General features: G+C 41.8%; 1 protein-coding gene across 4 annotated transcripts; it reads left to right on the top strand.

The window, feature by feature from the left end:
- The first annotated feature begins 905 nt into the window (after positions 1-905).
- Positions 906-16,974, top strand: GYG2 (glycogenin 2). 4 transcript variants are annotated; one of them, XM_054973769.1, is made up of 11 exons: positions 906-1,028; positions 1,709-1,854; positions 3,533-3,674; positions 6,318-6,492; positions 7,004-7,166; positions 8,655-8,781; positions 8,985-9,207; positions 10,681-10,818; positions 11,910-12,017; positions 12,590-12,637; positions 15,666-16,974. In XM_054973769.1, the coding sequence occupies exons 2-11, from the start codon at positions 1,848-1,850 to the stop codon at positions 15,825-15,827; spliced, it is 1,293 nt and encodes a 430-aa protein (XP_054829744.1). In that variant the 5' UTR covers positions 906-1,028; positions 1,709-1,847; the 3' UTR covers positions 15,828-16,974. The 4 variants fall into 4 exon arrangements, with proteins under 4 accessions (XP_054829744.1, XP_054829746.1, XP_054829747.1 ...); XM_054973771.1 differs by having other exon boundaries at positions 11,913-12,017; XM_054973770.1 differs by lacking the exon at positions 906-1,028 and adding an exon at positions 1,043-1,392.
- Positions 16,975-17,040: the final 66 nt, after the last annotated feature.

Here is a 17,040-nt window from a genome sequence, read left to right on the forward strand (position 1 = left end):
TGAAGCAAGGCCACACACACACACTCTCTCCATTCTACACACTCACCCAGCTGATAGTATAATCACATTCTCTGACTATCTGAAAAACGCTCTGTTGTCACAGGGATGATGCAGTGATAAAATGGAGGAAAGGAAGTAAAATAAGCCACCTTGGGGAGAAAGACGGGGGTATAAAAAAGTAAATTAAAAATATTTTTCTTGACTTTCCAGTTACTAGCCAACTCACTCCTTTCAATCTGCTTAGTATCATTTGCGTCAGCATTTGGATTTTTGAAATATTCTGGCCTTAAAAAGGGGAAAAAAACTAGGAGAAAAGTGAAAACATTACAGCTTAACAGAACGGTAGGGAGGCTGAACTCTGGTGTAATAGTGTATGCCAAAAAATATCCTGGAAATAAACAGGGTGGGGAATTGCAACTAAAGCAGCCACCTGTGAGTGAAAATTCAACAAAATGTATTTCTACTATAAAGAGTTTCCATAGTCTCTTCCGCATGTTTAAAAAACTGCAGAACTCAGGCACTCAAACTCACACGAGCCTAGCGCCTTCTGCTCGGGACATAAATCACTTGCCATTGCATAAACTCAACCTCCTCTCACTCATCGGAGACTGCGGATACCCCCTTTAACACTATGCGGCAAGAACGAAGTCAAGGAGGGGCGTCCTATTCATGGCAGCGTAGTTCCTCCCCCTGTAAATATGCTACGAGGGAGGGCAAGGTGCTTAGAAAACGCCTCTCGCAGCAGGAACTATATAGCCCCCAGCGACTGGAATTTACGGGAGTCTCTAGGGCCGCTGCAATTCTTCCAGCTCGCAAGGGAGGAGCCGCGTCGTGGCCAATGAGATAGGAGCCTCGCCCACTCGCAGGACTAGCGCCCCAAAGGTTGTCTTTCGCCTTATCGGCTGGTGGCGGCAGCTCCGGAGTGGCTGAGCGGCGTATGGAGCCCCAGGGGTGGATGGAGGACTTGCGAAGGGCGCAGCTCGACGTGGCCTTCAGACCGCGGTTGCCCTCGTGAAAAGACTTGCATGGTTTGTGGAGGGGGGCAGGAGGTCTGGTAGGACAAGACTGTCCCGTTGCCCTCGCGCTGGGAGCTGCATTGCAGGGTTGACAAAGGACAGGACTCCTGCACAGATGAAGGGGTGGTGCATCCCATTGCAGAAGGTGGGGGGGACATTGATGATGGCTATTCGTTATCAATAGCCCCCTTTTCCGAAGCCACGGGGCCGATGCTGACGGTGGCTGAAAAAGCGTTAACGTCGCTGGTAGCTTGTTTCCACTGGCAGCCTCCACCGTTTTGTATCGTAAATACATTAGCAAACTGCCACGTTCGAGAGACTGACAAACAGCGCTCGCTCTTAAATGGTTAATATTTCGCTACGGAATCTGAAGAAGGTAACCTGAAACCACTTGTTGGACCCACTTTTGCTGGTAAAAGGGGATGACAGGGAGGGGTGTTGTGTGCACAGGCATGCTTTGTTTTGCAAGGATTTATATTGCATTGTTAGGATACCCCCTCCCCCTTTCGTTACTCTAAAGGTGGTGGAATGTGAGGAATAGCAAATATCAGGTATCTTTTTTTCTTCCTTCAGCTTCACCCCCTCAAGGAAGTTTTGGCCAAGGTGACTTGTAGATGAGTGTTACAGCCTTTAATTAGGAGACCTGGAGAATGTGTGAATGTGTAACTTAATTCATCCATCATCTTCTGTAGGAAAGAAAGAGGCCAATCCTGCCTGGTGATTTGTTGCCATTTGGGCCTGTTCAAAACAAATCTGGAGCACTGGAGGAATTCCCCCCCCCAACTCCCCCCTCTTCTGCAGCATAGGGTTTATATGCCAGCAGCTTAAAAGATGCCCGGTAAGTGGATTTGTTTCTCCTCCTTCTGTTCTTTAGGTTTTTTTCCTTCTCTCTGCAGGAGAAGCGTTTAGCTACAAGGTGTAATTTTCATTATGCCAAGGACAGTTCAGCAAATGAGATGCCTGCTCGTTACTTGGTACAAACACAGACTGAGCATGAACTCTTCTTTTGTGTGTGCGTGTTTATGATTTATTTTTGCTATGTAACAAGACTTCAGTTAAAACAAAAAAGGTGCCAGAACCATTTTAGCACTATAATTTGAGGCATGATAATATTCCATGATTTTCTTTTTCATTCAGATGCTACTGGAGTTTTGCCTGCTCCCAGGTTTTTCCAAGATTATTCTTGAAGAAGCAAACATTATTATAACTAAAAACTTGTGCTCCTTTTTAATCTTGTTATTTCAGGTTCCCTAAGGGAACTACCAGTGAGAACCCATAGGAATTCACTGAATAAAAGAAATTATTCTTTTCCAATAAATTCTAACATTTTCACCGATCTTCCAAATGTGTCTATGTTTTAAACACCCTGGCTTGTGTTACATCTCCAGCAGAAATTAATAACATTTTTGGATATTTTCTGCATTCTATTGGGAAAGATGATTCCTTTCTTTACAGCTCAGACCGAAGACTTAACTGAGAGGATGATTGACTTGGCAGTAGATGTGATATCCACTGTGCTATCCCAGGCCAAGATCTTGGAATGTATTACAAAAATGGTGTCGTGATATTACTATGGTACTAAATTGTAGACAAATAGATATGATTGATTTATTTTCTTAAGAATTAGGTCTTACTACTTTGCTTCTTTGTAGTAAGACCAACTCCTTGTGACTATCTGCATTCAAACGCACCTGGGCCGATTCCAGACGGGCACAAATAAAGCGAGTGCTTTCACTTTTTCAGTGACAGCACTCGTAAAAACCCGCAATTTCCCATCCCGGCTTACCTGCGGTCCATGGCGCTCGGTTGCGCTATATAAGCAGACGGTGTGAACGCGGTATGGTGGGTTTGCACACTTCTGTACGCTTAGTCGCCACGGAGAGGCCCTCCCCTTTCCCTCCTTCCTTTGCCAGCCGGCTGGCAACAATATTCCCTTAATTTTTTTTTTAAACCGGGAGCCATTTGCGCAGTCGCACGTTTGCGCACATCAAACTGTGCAAATGCGCACAAATGCACAAAAGCACACAAACGTCGACGCTGCATATTCACATACCTGCGCATTTGCGCAAAACACGTAAAAATTTTTTTTTTAAAAAAACAAAATGCAAACCAATGAAGGCCCCTGACGTCAACTGTGACGGGCAGGAAACAACCAATCCCGGGTACCTCAGTTGGCCGTGCGAACATCTGGAAGCGGGACGGCATGGCATGCTGCGAGACAAAGCAGATGGAGACGAAAGTGAACGCGTGGCCGGTAAGCGATTATTTCCGCAGAAAAACCGCAATTTCTGGCCATCTGGAATCGGCCCTGCTGTTTGAGGAACCTACCAACCCACTTGTATTAGTAGATCATCCCGTACTGTGGAACATGGTCCCTTCGGGAGAACTGTGGGTAGCAAAAGAACTTCTCATAGGAATCCATAGACTCTTAACAGAAACTGCAACTTTCCTGTCTAGCAGAGTGAGGTAGGAAGCTGCCCAGCTAACCCTTGACTGTTGTGGGTATTTGTTTACAGTGACAGACCAGGCCTTCGTGACCCTTGGTACCAATGATGCTTACTGCCATGGAGCTCTGGTTCTTGGACAGTCCTTGAGGAACCATAGGACGTCCCGAATGCTTGCAATACTAATTACACCCCAAGTTTCCAGAGCAATGAGGTAAAAACACATCCCCAGATGCAATTAACAGCATTATAGCAATGAAGTAGAAATGGGAATTATGCAATTACATGATTGCAAAATAACAATTCACAGCATATTGAATTGATATTGTAATTCCCATCCAGTCAGGGTGATTAAATTGCATGTGACTGAATAAGATTTTTTTTTCTTTTTGCAAGCTTGTTTCAACCATATTGAAAGCATCTTTCCACTTGTAACCAGTTCTTGTGCTGGAACTGAGCAGAGACTAGTGTACCTTGGTAGCTACATGAACTGCAGAACACCACTTAAACCCTTTTTAATCTCAGCAGTGAATTCCAAATCCTTATTTTAAAGTATAGGGTTCATCCAAAAGTAACAGCCCCAGCCTTCTACACTAAGAGGGTTTGTACATCCCCGCCTCACCTTCCACCCTCTGATTCACTCTCCAACCTCCTGTTTCAGAACGATAGTTTGCCCAAGCCAGGAAGCCCCTATGTGTTTATTTTAATGGGGCACATTGGAGCTCCCTAAGACATTCAGGAGAGAAAATGAGATGTGAGAGAAGTTCGAATCTCCCTTTATGCAGTTCTTGATCTAAATATGAACCCGTACACCAGCTCCTTAAAGAAAAACTCAGATGCTTATAGAGTTCCCAGTGACACATTTGTTTTGACCGTCAGGTTTCATTCAGGTGTCATGACACAATCCATTAAACACAAGATTACTGGCCTGTTGCACAAGCACAACTTGTTCATTATATTTGTTCCTCCTTCATTCCATGTGCAGAGCTTGATTGAACACTTCAGTTTACTATGATATTTGAATGCAACTTAAAGTATTTCAGTTTAGAAAAAGACAAGTGGGAACCAGCAAAGATTTATGGGGGGCATCTAATTTTCCCCTCCCCCTACCATATCCTCTTCCCTTCCCTTCTCTCCCCATAGTTTCTCCCCTTTTTCCTGCTTCCTTCTCTCCTTCCCACCCACTTTTGTCTGCCCCTTGGTCCTTTCCTTTCCCCCGGGAGCCTCTCCTCTATGGCCCAGTTGTGTGGCACCAGCTGAGCTGGACCCAGTTGCATGGTGGGAAACCTGCAAGGACTTTCTCCATGTCCCCTTCCCTACACTATTTCCTCTTTCCCTCCTCCTAGCAGCCCTCATATGCTGACTTTTCCCTACACCCTTCTTTCCTTCAAACCCACTATGCAAATTACTTCTTATTTCCCCCATCTATATTCTTTAATTTATTTCATTTATATACCACCTTTTCCTCCAATGGTGACCCAAAGCAGTTTGTCATTCTCCTTGCCTCCATATTATCCTCACAGCAAGACTGAGAGGAAGGTTAGGCTGAGAATGTGTGACTCGATCAAAGTCACCTGGTGAGCTTCCATAGCAGAGTGATGATTCGAACCTGGGTCTCTAATCTGAATTCTAACCACAGTACTACACTAGCTTTTGGAGGGGGTTGCTGTTTAACAGTAGCAAGCAGTCTGGCCTGGGTGAGTCATGTAAGTAATTTGGTATCGTTGTCAGGTGGTTGCATCTTGGCTTGGCCCCAGTGAGTCCTTCAAGGGCCAAAACAGCCCTGGAAAGTCCCACCACCACCTCTTCCTGACAGAAACCAAGCCTGGAATAGGGTTGCCTTTGGTTAAAGCTACAGGAGCTCTTTTTATCATTTTGGGTTTTTAAAATTCCCAATGTATTTTTTTTAGATTTCAGATTTCTCTGCAACACTGGAGCATTTTTCAGAAGATCTGACTTGTCTGTTTATGGTTCCAGTCTCCAGATCTAAATATACACAGATTAGGGTTGCTTGGCTTTTAGTATATAAGATGATTAATGGAGGAGGACATGGCAGAGACTTATATGAAGTTTATGAGAAGTGTGAAGAAAATAGATAGAAAAATCAGTAAAATTAAGTGTTAGCAGGTTCAGGAGAGATGAAAGAAGTACATATATTATTTTGTGGAATTTACTGGTGCAAGAAATTGTAATGGCCTCACCAGTTGAGATTTGTGTGGCACAGTGGTTTAAGTATCTGTCTAGGATCTTGGACAACTGGGTTTGATTCCCCATTCTACCATGGAACCTCACTGGGTGACTTTAGGTCAGTCACACACTCTCAGCCTAACTTATCTCATGGAGTGGTTGTTGTGATAAGCTGCTTTAGAGAGAAAAGCAGAATACTTTTAAAAATAAATACATTAGGATGGCTTTAAATAAGATTGTATGAAGTCCTGAAAGATGGGGATATCAATGGCTATTAGACATGATAGCTAGGTGGAAACTCCACATCCAAAGGCAGTATACCTCTGAAATAGAATGCTGTTCTAGATGAACCTGCCTTTTTGCCCAACAGGACTGCCCTTGTGTTCTTCTCAAATATCAGGCTTCTCCTACTACACAGCAGCCCCTATAATAGCCTCCACCTCAGCATGCTGTTATTGTTGAAGTGAAATGAATCTCTGAAGATCTTACGATGAACTGTCAGTTGTTTGGATTATCAGAGTATACAGAAGTCGTCTTGTTCAGAAAATCAAGCACGTGTTTAATGAATGATTAATGTTTATTACTAATTCCAGCTGCTGTAATTTTAAACGTCAGAGACTTTAATTACAAAAAAAGAGCTTTGAAGGCTCCCAATTGTGTTTTTTTCCAGGGCCGTCCTCAGTAACGTATTTGATGCTGTGGTTGATGTGGATGAAATTGATAGCAAAGATGTGCTGTGCTTGGCTCTTCTGAATAGGCCAGAGCTGGGTGTGACCTTTACCAAGCTTCACTGCTGGACGCTTACTCAGTATAACAAATGTGTCTTCATGGATGCTGACACTTTGGTAAGAACAGTGGTGCCAGAAAGCTTATGGCATTTTTGCCGTATTGTTTGGCTTTTGTAAGATGTTCCAGATTTTGTACGTATTGTTTTGCTAGTCATTGCAGGATTTATGATAGACTGGGGGAAGTCAGTTCATGCAGCATTCCCTATGCTCATATTATATGCATGTGCACATCTTCATAAACAAGCCCCTACCATAGGAACAAATTTTAACTATAAACAGCTGAGTACAATATAAAAAGTAGCTATAAAATGCTTACGTATAGAATGTTCTGTTCTGCAATTGATGTAGAAAGCACTACAAATTCAGTGGTTGAGTGGCTTGGATAAAAAAAAAGTATCCCATCAGTACAAAGGTAAAAGGAAACATATCAGTATATAGATACTGAGAAAAAGGCAGAAGGAAAGTGGCAGAAGATAACACAGCAGTCTACGCCAATGAAGCATTTTGGATTCCTGAAGTTTGTATTGTGTGGCTGTCTTGTAATTCAAATTTTTCATGTCCTCCTTAGGTCCTGTGCAATGTTGATGAACTGTTTGATCGAGAAGAGCTGTCAGCCGCTCCTGATTCTGGCTGGCCAGACTGCTTTAACAGCGGTGTCTTTGTTTTCCGTCCTTCTTTAAAAACCTTCAACCTCCTCTTGCAGTTCGCAAATGAGCATGGTAGCTTTGATGGTAAGCTTTATCAGACCCGCTTCTTGTTAAAGTAAGGTTTACACTGTGGAATTCTTTTAAGGATGTTGACTTTGGGATATTGACACTATCCTAGGAAATTTTCCCCCTATGGGACTAGGCCATAAGTAAATGAAACAATTGCCTGCTTCCAAAAAGTGGCCACTTATGTGTACAGTTCCTCTGTTGCCCTTTCAAAGTCTAGTCAGGGCCTAGCAATCTTACTGAACCTGTGAATACTTTAGGAATTTTGGGAACCAGTTCCTCCACAAAATGGCTTTTATGGGAGGCATCACCTTTCTGGAGCCAAGCTCAACCCACATGAAGTGGTATGTGGCCTCTATTAGGCAGGAGGGGAGCCTATTGGGAGTACCCTGCTGAATGGCCCCAAACCCTGGTAATGGTCCTGTGTTAATGGGAGTTTCAACAAACGCGTATATTCTTTCATTTTCTTGAATATCCTTTATGCCTTCTATTGTTTTGACTTGTGTCATTCCAAATATTGCAAGACATCTACTGTTTGTTCAAGTACAACCCAGCCCGCCATGTCTTTCTAAATTTAGTGAGGGAAAAAAATCTCCAAATTTACAGAAAGCATTTATTTTCATGGCAACTGTTGAATTTTTTTTTTTGAAAAATTCTTGTTTGAAATGTAACAGATTAAGTTTAAAGTACTGAGTGGTGAAGTGGACACAGTTTATCCATACAGACAATCTGTATACAGTGCTCAAAAGGTTGATGTGTGTTTTCGACCACAAATATTTGGATGGAGCTGTGAACCCTATTTCCTGACATGACTGTACTACAGAGTATGTCCTCAAAAGGCCCATAACTGTCATGGGCTGTGGATCAAGGTGCATCCAATGCTCTGGCTTGCATGGATTGCTTCACCTTCTTGCCAGAACCTATGTGACAAAAGATGCGTAATTGGTATGTAAAACTTCCTGGAGGAAACTTGTCCAAAGTAGATTATACATCCATGGCCTTGTTTCTGTTTATTTGGTGTTCTAGTTTTAATAGAAGTGGACTGGATGCATGTGGGAGCTGTAGTGTTATATAGTACAACACAGCTGGGTCTTTTGCTTCCCAGGTGACCTCCTTGTGACTTTTCAAAATGATGCTGTGGCTCAGTGTTAGTGCCCTTGTTCTGCTGCTGTTCCCAGGTTCAATCCCTGGCTTCTCTACCTGAGACTTTAGAGAGCTGCTTCCAGTCAGAGTACACCATTCTGAACCTCATAGACTAATGGTCTGACTAATGTGTTCATGCAAATAAGAGGACGGAAGGAAAACAGGCAGAGAAAAAAGTAGCCATATGAGATGTGATGGTATTGCTCTAAGCTGTTTGATGATCAGAGAGTAGTGATCTGTGGGCTCTCTTTTGAAACTTGCTTCTTCTCTGGATGGAAGCTTTGGGGCATGAGTAAATTTGACTTTGAATAATTAACTTTTGGTTATGTTGTAGCTTGCCATCTCTTATTTTCAATTCTTTAGGAGGTGATCAGGGACTGTTGAACAGGTTTTTCAGCAACTGGGCAACAACGGACATTAGCAAACACTTGCCATTTCTCTACAATCTGAGCAGCAATGCAATCTACACCTATGCCCCTGCATTCCGATAGTAAGTATAGAAATACTCTGGGTCAGTGGTTGCAGTAGTCTATGACTGCAAACCAGGTAGCACAGACACACCTGCCAGTTCCATCTCCTAGATAATACTTGGTGTTCTGCTCTGCATTTATAAGTTGGATCATCCCTTGACACCTAAAGACTTTTCATGATGCCATGGCACTGATGAAACATTTCTGTCAACTCTTAACACAGTTTTGGTAAAGATGCAAAGGTAGTCCATTTCTTGGGATCAGCAAAACCCTGGAACTGCAAATATAATCCTCAGACCAGAACAATTGTAGATGATGGTTCAGCTTCGGTATCTCAAAGTCAGCGTTCCTTTCTTGAACTTTGGTGGGAGACGTACAATTCCAGTATATTACCCTTGCTGGAAAAATTACAGGAATCATATGAGCCAGAGCTCCCGAAAGAAGAGGTAATATGACGTTTTGACAAAGAAAGGCTTTTTGTTGTTGTTCCTTTGCGTGCCTCCTCCTCCTCCTCCTCCTGTGTTTGTTGCTGATTTAGGCTGTTGATCTATGTAAGGAGTGTTATGGAATAACATCCTTACACAGCATCTAGCATTTTAAGTACATGATGCATAATTATGTGAGTACTGGAAATTAGCATAGAGTCTATAAAAGTGTACAGGTGTTGTGAAGACATGTAGTGAACTTGTGAATTTATCCTCTCTTAGCCATAGTTCTGCAGTGATTACTTTTGTTAGAATACATCTAACAATACAGCCTCGTTGACAATTACCAGCAGCCAAAAGAGCCACGTGATGACTGTACACCCTGCACATTACCCAACTAAACATAAAATAATATATTTATATTACATATAAGAGAGCCCCGTGGTGCAGAGTGGTAAGCTGCAGTACTGCAGTTGCAGCATTGCTCGCAACCTGAGTTCGATCCTGGTGGAAGCCAGGTAGTCGGCTCAAGGTTGACTCAGCCTTCCATCCTTCTGAGGTTGGTAAAATGAGTACCCAGGTTCCTGGGGGTAAAGTGTAGATGACTGGGGAAGGCAATGGCAAACCACCCCGTGAAAAGTCTGCCAAGAAAGTGTTGTGATGTGACATCCTCCCATGGGCCAGTAATGACTCGGTGCTTGCACAGGAGACTACCTTTACCTTTATATTAAATATAGCTCTAGCCAGAGGCTGAAAAGAAGGGGGAACTTGGAGAGGACTGGGCCTTTATTTCCATCCCTGGCATGAGGCCCGCAGCTCAGGAAAATTTACCATGCTCCAATCTTTCCACCAGCAATTGTTTCAGTGTGGGAACCCCACCTGCCAACCACAAGTCCCATTGGGAAACGGGGTTCCCTACTTTTCTGAATAATGGGGCGGGTACCACATTAAGGAATGAGGCTCTAAAAAGCCATAGATAGCATGTCAAAAAGCCACATGTGAGCAGTGAGTATTACTGGCCTATAGCCTTATATGTGGGAATGAAACAAATAATTATATAACTGTTCTCCTCTGATCTTTTCAATATTTTTAAAAAGACTTATATAAGCAAATAAAGAATGAATAAATGTATTACTTATCCTAATTCTAAAAATTACTTATCCTAATTCTACCTGCTGTGAAGGTAGGCCTATATGTGGAAGCAGGCATTCACATATTATATGGGGTTCAGGACCTAAGCATGGATTGTGCATCTGAGTATTGGTGCCTGTCTACACACTACTGTTTTGAATGGGACAACAGCTCAGATATGTGTCCCAGCCACATTGTGGCACAAGTAGTCATCCACAAATACCATTTTTTGCCTTTGGAGATTGCATGTGTGTATACAGTACAATTGCCAGAACAGATTGTTTCCCATTTGAAATAAAACATTACATCTAGTAAAAAATAAGACAGTATTTTTGCTAATACAACTTCCATTATTTTTGTTAGCTTAACTTGAGTGAAAATCAAATTGAACTTGAAGAAGAAGAAGCTGTTCTTTCTAGTAATTCTTTGCCTATATCTGTGAATACAGAATATGTAATAGAAACGACTGTAGGCACATGTAATGAACTCTCTGCCAATAATGTAAGTTTTTAATTTTTTTTAACTTTTCATGCTAATTGAGTATAGAACTATGATTTAGAAATATTTCAGATGTTCCAGTATTATGTATTTGGAGATTACATATTGAGTCGATAAAATGTTTTGCCTGTGTATGTTCAACAGTATCTTATATGTGAATCTTTTTTAAAACTAGTAAATAAAAAAGATACTCTCTTACCAAAGGAATCCTATTAAATTGGGATATATATTGTAAATAACTTGTTATAAAACACTTTGTGTTAAAGTTGGGTGGTGGGAGAACGGAAGGGTGAGTGAATCTCTTACCAGGATGCAGCATATTATCCAAAGAAACTGCATCTTCCTTGGGAAAATATACATAGCTGTGAACTTTAGACCAGAGGTTTGGGTTTTTTTCTTGTCCAAAGCCATCTCAAGCCCTTGAGAGGAGTTTTTCCTCTCTAGAGAGTAATGGGCATCACCCATTTGCATGTAGTCTAATCCTAATTATATTTACACAAATGTGTGTAATTTCGATTTCTTTCGACAGTGTTTCCTTGTGAATGTATTTTAAAACATGTTTCTTTAAGGCATCTTTTGTCTGGAGTCCTAAGAGTACTTAACTGGAAATCACAATATAGTCATAGTCAGTTTAGTGTAGTGGTTAAAAGCGCGGGACTCTAATCTGGAGAGCAGGGTTTGATTCCCCACTCCTCCACTTGAAGACAGCTGGGTGCCCTTGGGTCAGTCACAGCTTCCAGGAGTTCTCTCAGCCCCACCCACCTCACAGAGTGTTTGTTGTGAGGATAATAATGACATACTTTGTAAACCACTCTGAGTGGGCATTAAGTTGTCCTGAAGGGTGATATATAAATTGAATGTTGTTGTTGTTATAATAGTGCTCTTAGTTTTATCCATTACAATATCTAGAACAATTAGGTATGTGTCAACTAAGCAGAACTCGCGAACCTGTAAGCTACTTGTACCTTGAAACGGAACACACCTTAAGGAATCATAGGTTTTGAGCTGTGCTAAAAGCACGCACTGATCATCTCCCCTCCCCCCAACATGAAATAAGATAAACTAGTAACCAAAATTGTGGCTTTCTTTTTCAGCAGTCTGTACAGAAAGTAGAGGGCAGTCATGATGTTAAAGTTGCTGTGCCCAGCCAGTCTTCCACAGTGCCTATTGTCCAGACTTTCCCTCAGCACACTATAGAAATGGTAGGCACACTTCCCATGGAAAACTTTGAGTGCCAATATTTATCTATGCATTTTGACTGGAACTGTGGTTCCAAAATCAGTATAATCAATATCGATCCATAACTTTAAAAAATCTATACAGGCAATTGTGTAGCAACACAATCTGTTCATTTTGTCCCATCTTTGGAATGATGAAGAAAGGGCCTCTAATATGTTTTGCGAATTCTCAGATGCTGCTGTAGGTACAGTCTTGGATGTGGGGGAAGTACCTGCTTTTGTTTGCTGGCAGGATCATCTTGCAAGTAGCACTGAGGGAAGGGATTTGTAGAGGCTGAGTCTGGCAGATAGCCCATTCTGTCATAAGGATTTGGGGAGCCTGAAAGAGAACACAGACTCTGCCCTAAAGGGGGAGAGTAACAATTTGTAGCTAGGTGAAAGTAATGTAGTTTCTGCTCAGAGAGAGAGAACCTGTAGAAAACAGAGATCATCCTCATATCTGTAGTTCAGAGTCCTCTCAAAATTAAAATTGCCGTTAAAGTCTCCAGTGTCCTGCTGATTGACATCTAATATTTTCCTTTTTTTCTTTTTTGTAGGTGGGTGGAACACTCTACTCTGGCACCTGTGGAAGTGAGAAGTTACAGGTAAGACCAATTTCTTCCTTCCTCAGGATTGGGCTGTTCTGACTTTAGGATGCAAAAGTTGCCAAGGCTAACCCCTTTTGGGATTTACAAAATCTCCCACAGGTGACATCAGAGGAGAAGAAAGTATTTTCTTCTCCTCTACGTCACCTGTGGGAGATTTTGTAAATTTGCCAGCATGGTGTAGTGGTTAGAATGTTGGACTAGAATTTGGGACAGCCAGTTTTGAATCCCTGCTCTGCCATGGAAGCTTGTTGGTCGATCTTAGGCCAGTCACACACACTCAGCCTAACCTACCTCTCACAAGGTGGTTATTGTGAGGAAAAAATGGAGGAGAGAGCAATAAGCAGTTTTAATAATAATAAATAAATAAAACAAATTAAAATTTCTTAATTTTTAAGCTTTTCTTTCTCTGGTAGAGGACTCTGAGTGGCTAATAGTTGTAAAAAAACAATCCATTGAAACGTTCAAAACAAATCAAAAACCAGGAAGAAACATTAGTTCTGCTTAGCCCAATTGAAAGGCCCTCTTAATCAGTTCAGTCAAATAATTTCCTGAAGATCTGAAAGAGTGGATGTCTTCCTTATATGCTCAGGTAGGCTGTTCAACAATATAGCGGACACCACTGAAACATCTGAACCAAGGACAGTGGCAGGGGACAAGAGGGAACAGAATGGAGGCATTGATTTGGTGATTGAAGCGGCTGCATAGATTCCTACTGGGAAAGCTGGTCCTTCATATATGTGGATCCCAGGCCATGAAGGGCTTTTCAGGGCCAAACCAGCACCTTGAATTGATCTCTGAAATACATAGTCAATTGAGTGTTTTCAAAACCAGCACAATTAATGCAATATGGCTGGATAACGATTGAGCTGCTGCATTCTGTGCCTGTTTCAAATCGTAGTTTCACAGAGAGCAGAGATCTATACCGCAGCACTTTCTGAGGTCTGCACAGAAGTCCAAGAGGCTATTTCACATACTTCTTACACAGAAAAGTAATTCCCCTAAGTTACAGAGCAGCTGCCCCTCTTAATGAGCAGTGATCTCTTTCCCTTGGCTTTATAGGTCTCTTTAATGCATAGTTTGAATCACCTAGCAACAATTGAAGAAGAAATGTATGTACCCATAGGAGATGTCTTGAAAGAAATAAACCTCTGTTGTCTTATCTGTAAAAACTGGGAGTTTTCTAAACATCCATCTATCTCTTTTAATAAAAGAGATTTGAAGACAAAGTTGATGTCACATGACCTGTAAAACACAACATTGACTTCAGATGTGAATCTAGATGCAGAAGTGCTTTATGTTTGTGGAAAAAAGTACATCTTTGTTGGTTGATGAATAATTTAAATTCTGACACTATGTACCAAGGTTACAGATGCCTAAAAAGCTGAGTTTCTCAGCTTGGGGACTTTAAGGAAAGTTGTGTTAGCTCTAAAACCTCAGTATGGAGATGCCACCTATGAACATGCAGAGATGAGAGGATGGGTATTGGTGAACACAAATAATAGGTGAACAGTAAACTAAACCAAAATTTGTGGACTCTGGAATGTATGTCCTGAACCTCAAAATATTCTGCTGTCGTGTTACTTTGAAGAATGGAGTCTACATACAGCACGATCCTAGTTATATTTATTTGTAAGTAAGTTGTTTACAAAATAAACATGTGGGGGACCTACAAGGACTTGCGGGGCATCTCATTCTCCCCTCCCTCGCTATTTTCTCTTTCCCTTCCCTGAAAGCCTCCCCCCTTTTCCTACTTCCTTTTTTCCTTTCTTAACACTCAGCCTTTTTTATCTGCCCCCCTCCTATCTTCAGCCCTCCCTTTTCCTGTGAGCTGGGAAAACTACCCAGCCCAGGTGCACAGTGGGCAACCTGCAAGGACTTTCAGGGGCACCTCATATCCCCCCTGTAATTCCTTCTCACTATATTCTCTTTCCCTCCTTCTGGCAACCCTCACCTCACCTTTCCCTGCTTCCTTCTCTCCTTGCTATCCATCAAGCAACCTACCTTTTATTGCCCCCCAATATTCAGCTATAATTTTTATTTAATGTATACCCTGCCTTCCTCCACAATGGGGACCCAAAGTACCTTAGATCATTCTCTTCCATTTTATCCTCACAACAACCCTATGGCATAAGTTAAGGCTGAATATGTGTAACTGGCCCAAGGTCACCCGGTGAGCTTCCAAGTTTGAGTAGAGATTTTAACCTGGATCTCTAGATTCCAGTCTGAAACGGTAACCACTACATCACACAGGATTTTGTGGGGCAGCTGCTGTTGAATAGTAGCAAGCAGCTGGTTCTGAGAGAGTCATGCAAGTTCAGTGATAACAAGCCGCTTGGTGGTTGCTGCTGGGCCTGTCTCCAATGAGACCTCCCTCAAAGGCCAAAGTAGTCTTGGAGAAGGCCCTTTTCCCTGCACTGTGTTTTATAGACGGAAGCGAAAGCTTGAAGCTTAGCAGTTTGGTGTGGTTGTCTAGCAACAACTCCAGGGGCATTCGCTTCTTATAGCTATAGGTGCTGCTTCTGTTTTTGGTTTTCTAAAACCCCCAATGTAATTTTTTTTAAATAACATTTTTCTATAAACCTGAGATTTTCTCAGGTCTGTTGGAAGATCTGGCTTGTCTGTTCATGGCTCCAGTCACTAGATTTTAATTATCCACAGATTTAGCCATGTTGAGAATTAGATATATTGATGTGATATGATCTCTATGGGATGTAATTCCAATAAGGTATTATTAGGATTGTAACCGTAGTGGAATATTTTGAAGTCTGGATCCAAAATTACGGCTCTTAATTACTTTTCCAAGAGGCACTCAGAGCAGTAATCCACACACTTCTTATGCTGCTTAAGATCCCCTTGGGGTAGGCTGAACTCCACAGTGCTTTGTAGTGATGTATTTTTCATATTCAGGTTTCTCAGAAAACTGCAAAGTCAGTGTTTGCATTAGGACAATAGTGAAACTGGCTTTCTGGCTTGAATATTGCATCAGTTAAAGGTAAACCTCCCTTTCTTACTGTTGTTTTTATAGGAAGAGGTTACCAGTTCTGTTTCAGAGCTTTCTACTGAACCAGGACCACAAGAGCCAAGTGCAGAAGATGAACGAAGAAAATGGGAGGAAGGCCATATTGACTATCTGGGGAAGGATGCTTTTGAAAACATTCAAAAAAAGTTGGATTCCTTTTTATTATAGATCTTGCTTTTGTGCTCTTACAGTAAAATTATCACTGTTTACATCTCTCATGTATGTGAAATCTTCAGGATAAGACCCTGGTTGTTTTGCAGAGAAGAAGGTGGGGTGAAAACAAAAAAAACCTTTACTAATGGCCGCATTTAGAACGTGTGACTGTATTATGGCAATATTTTGTCCCAGAGACTGAATTACAATAGGCTTATCAAGTTGCCTTTTACTGAGTCAGACCATTGGTTCATCCTTTCATGCACTGTCTCCCCTAACTAAAAGCAGCTTTCCAAGATTTTAGGCACAAGATTTTGGGCAGCATCTGGACCCAGTTCTCTTCTTGAGAACCTTTTAAATGGAGATTGTAGGTAACAAACCTTGAACTTTCTGGATGCAATCCAGATCCTCTGATTAGTTTCTGCTGGCACAGTATGCCAAGTACTGCTGCCACTCAACCAGCATTACTTTTGCTGGCGATTCTGCTCAGTGTGATATGCCAAAGTTGTTTCCTCTTGGACCATCTGTCTTATGAATATGGTCAATATTTGGAAACCTCCAGTACTTTCGTACAAAGAGGGTTTAAAAACAAAAGTCTGTTTAAGGCTGACTTGTAGTGCCTCATAAAACATTCTTTCACCATCTGAAATCATGTTCTGGAAATCATTTTTATACCAAATATCACACCATATTGTATTCTTCAGTAGATTCCAAAGAAGGGTCCAAAGAATTTTAATCAGACCTGATGAACACAGTCAGGGCACGATCCAAAATACTGGTGCATAGAAGAGTCTTACAGATCCACTGGACTGCTGCCTTTCCCCAGACTACAGGCATGCAGCTGGTGCAATGAGCCCCTAGAGACACCTGGAAGCATCTTTCTTATCATCCAGCCTCCCCCCTGCCACTTGTTGCAAATTGTGCTTTAGAGAGTTATTGACTTTTATCAACTTATTTTAAATTGCTATTCCTGAATCCTGATTTGTGGAAAGAATGCTTGGAGTTGTGAGCTACAGCTGGCAAACTGATCATTATCCTTCCTGTCTAATTAAATCCTGCTAGGAAAAGTTGAGATCCTCTTTAGCTAGGATCCAGAGGAGTTAGCCGTGTTAGTCTGCAGTAGCAAAATAGAAAAGAGTCCAGTAGCACCTTTAAGACTAACCAACTTTACTGTAGCATAAGCTTTCGAGAATCACAGTTCTCTTCGTCAGATGAAGAGAACTGAGGA

Source organism: Eublepharis macularius, chromosome 3 (genome assembly GCF_028583425.1).
Source record: "Eublepharis macularius isolate TG4126 chromosome 3, MPM_Emac_v1.0, whole genome shotgun sequence".
In the NCBI taxonomy this organism is placed as follows: domain Eukaryota; kingdom Metazoa; phylum Chordata; class Lepidosauria; order Squamata; family Eublepharidae; genus Eublepharis; species Eublepharis macularius.

What these genes read in the sequence shown, in the direction of transcription:
- GYG2 (XM_054973769.1), top strand. An exon ending in ATGAACTCTCTGCCAATAAT is followed by an intron (nt 10,819 to 11,909) that starts GTAAGTTTTTAA and finishes TTTCTTTTTCAG; the next exon opens with CAGTCTGTACAGAAAGTAGA. An exon ending in CTCAGCACACTATAGAAATG is followed by an intron (nt 12,018 to 12,589) that starts GTAGGCACACTT and finishes TCTTTTTTGTAG; the next exon opens with GTGGGTGGAACACTCTACTC.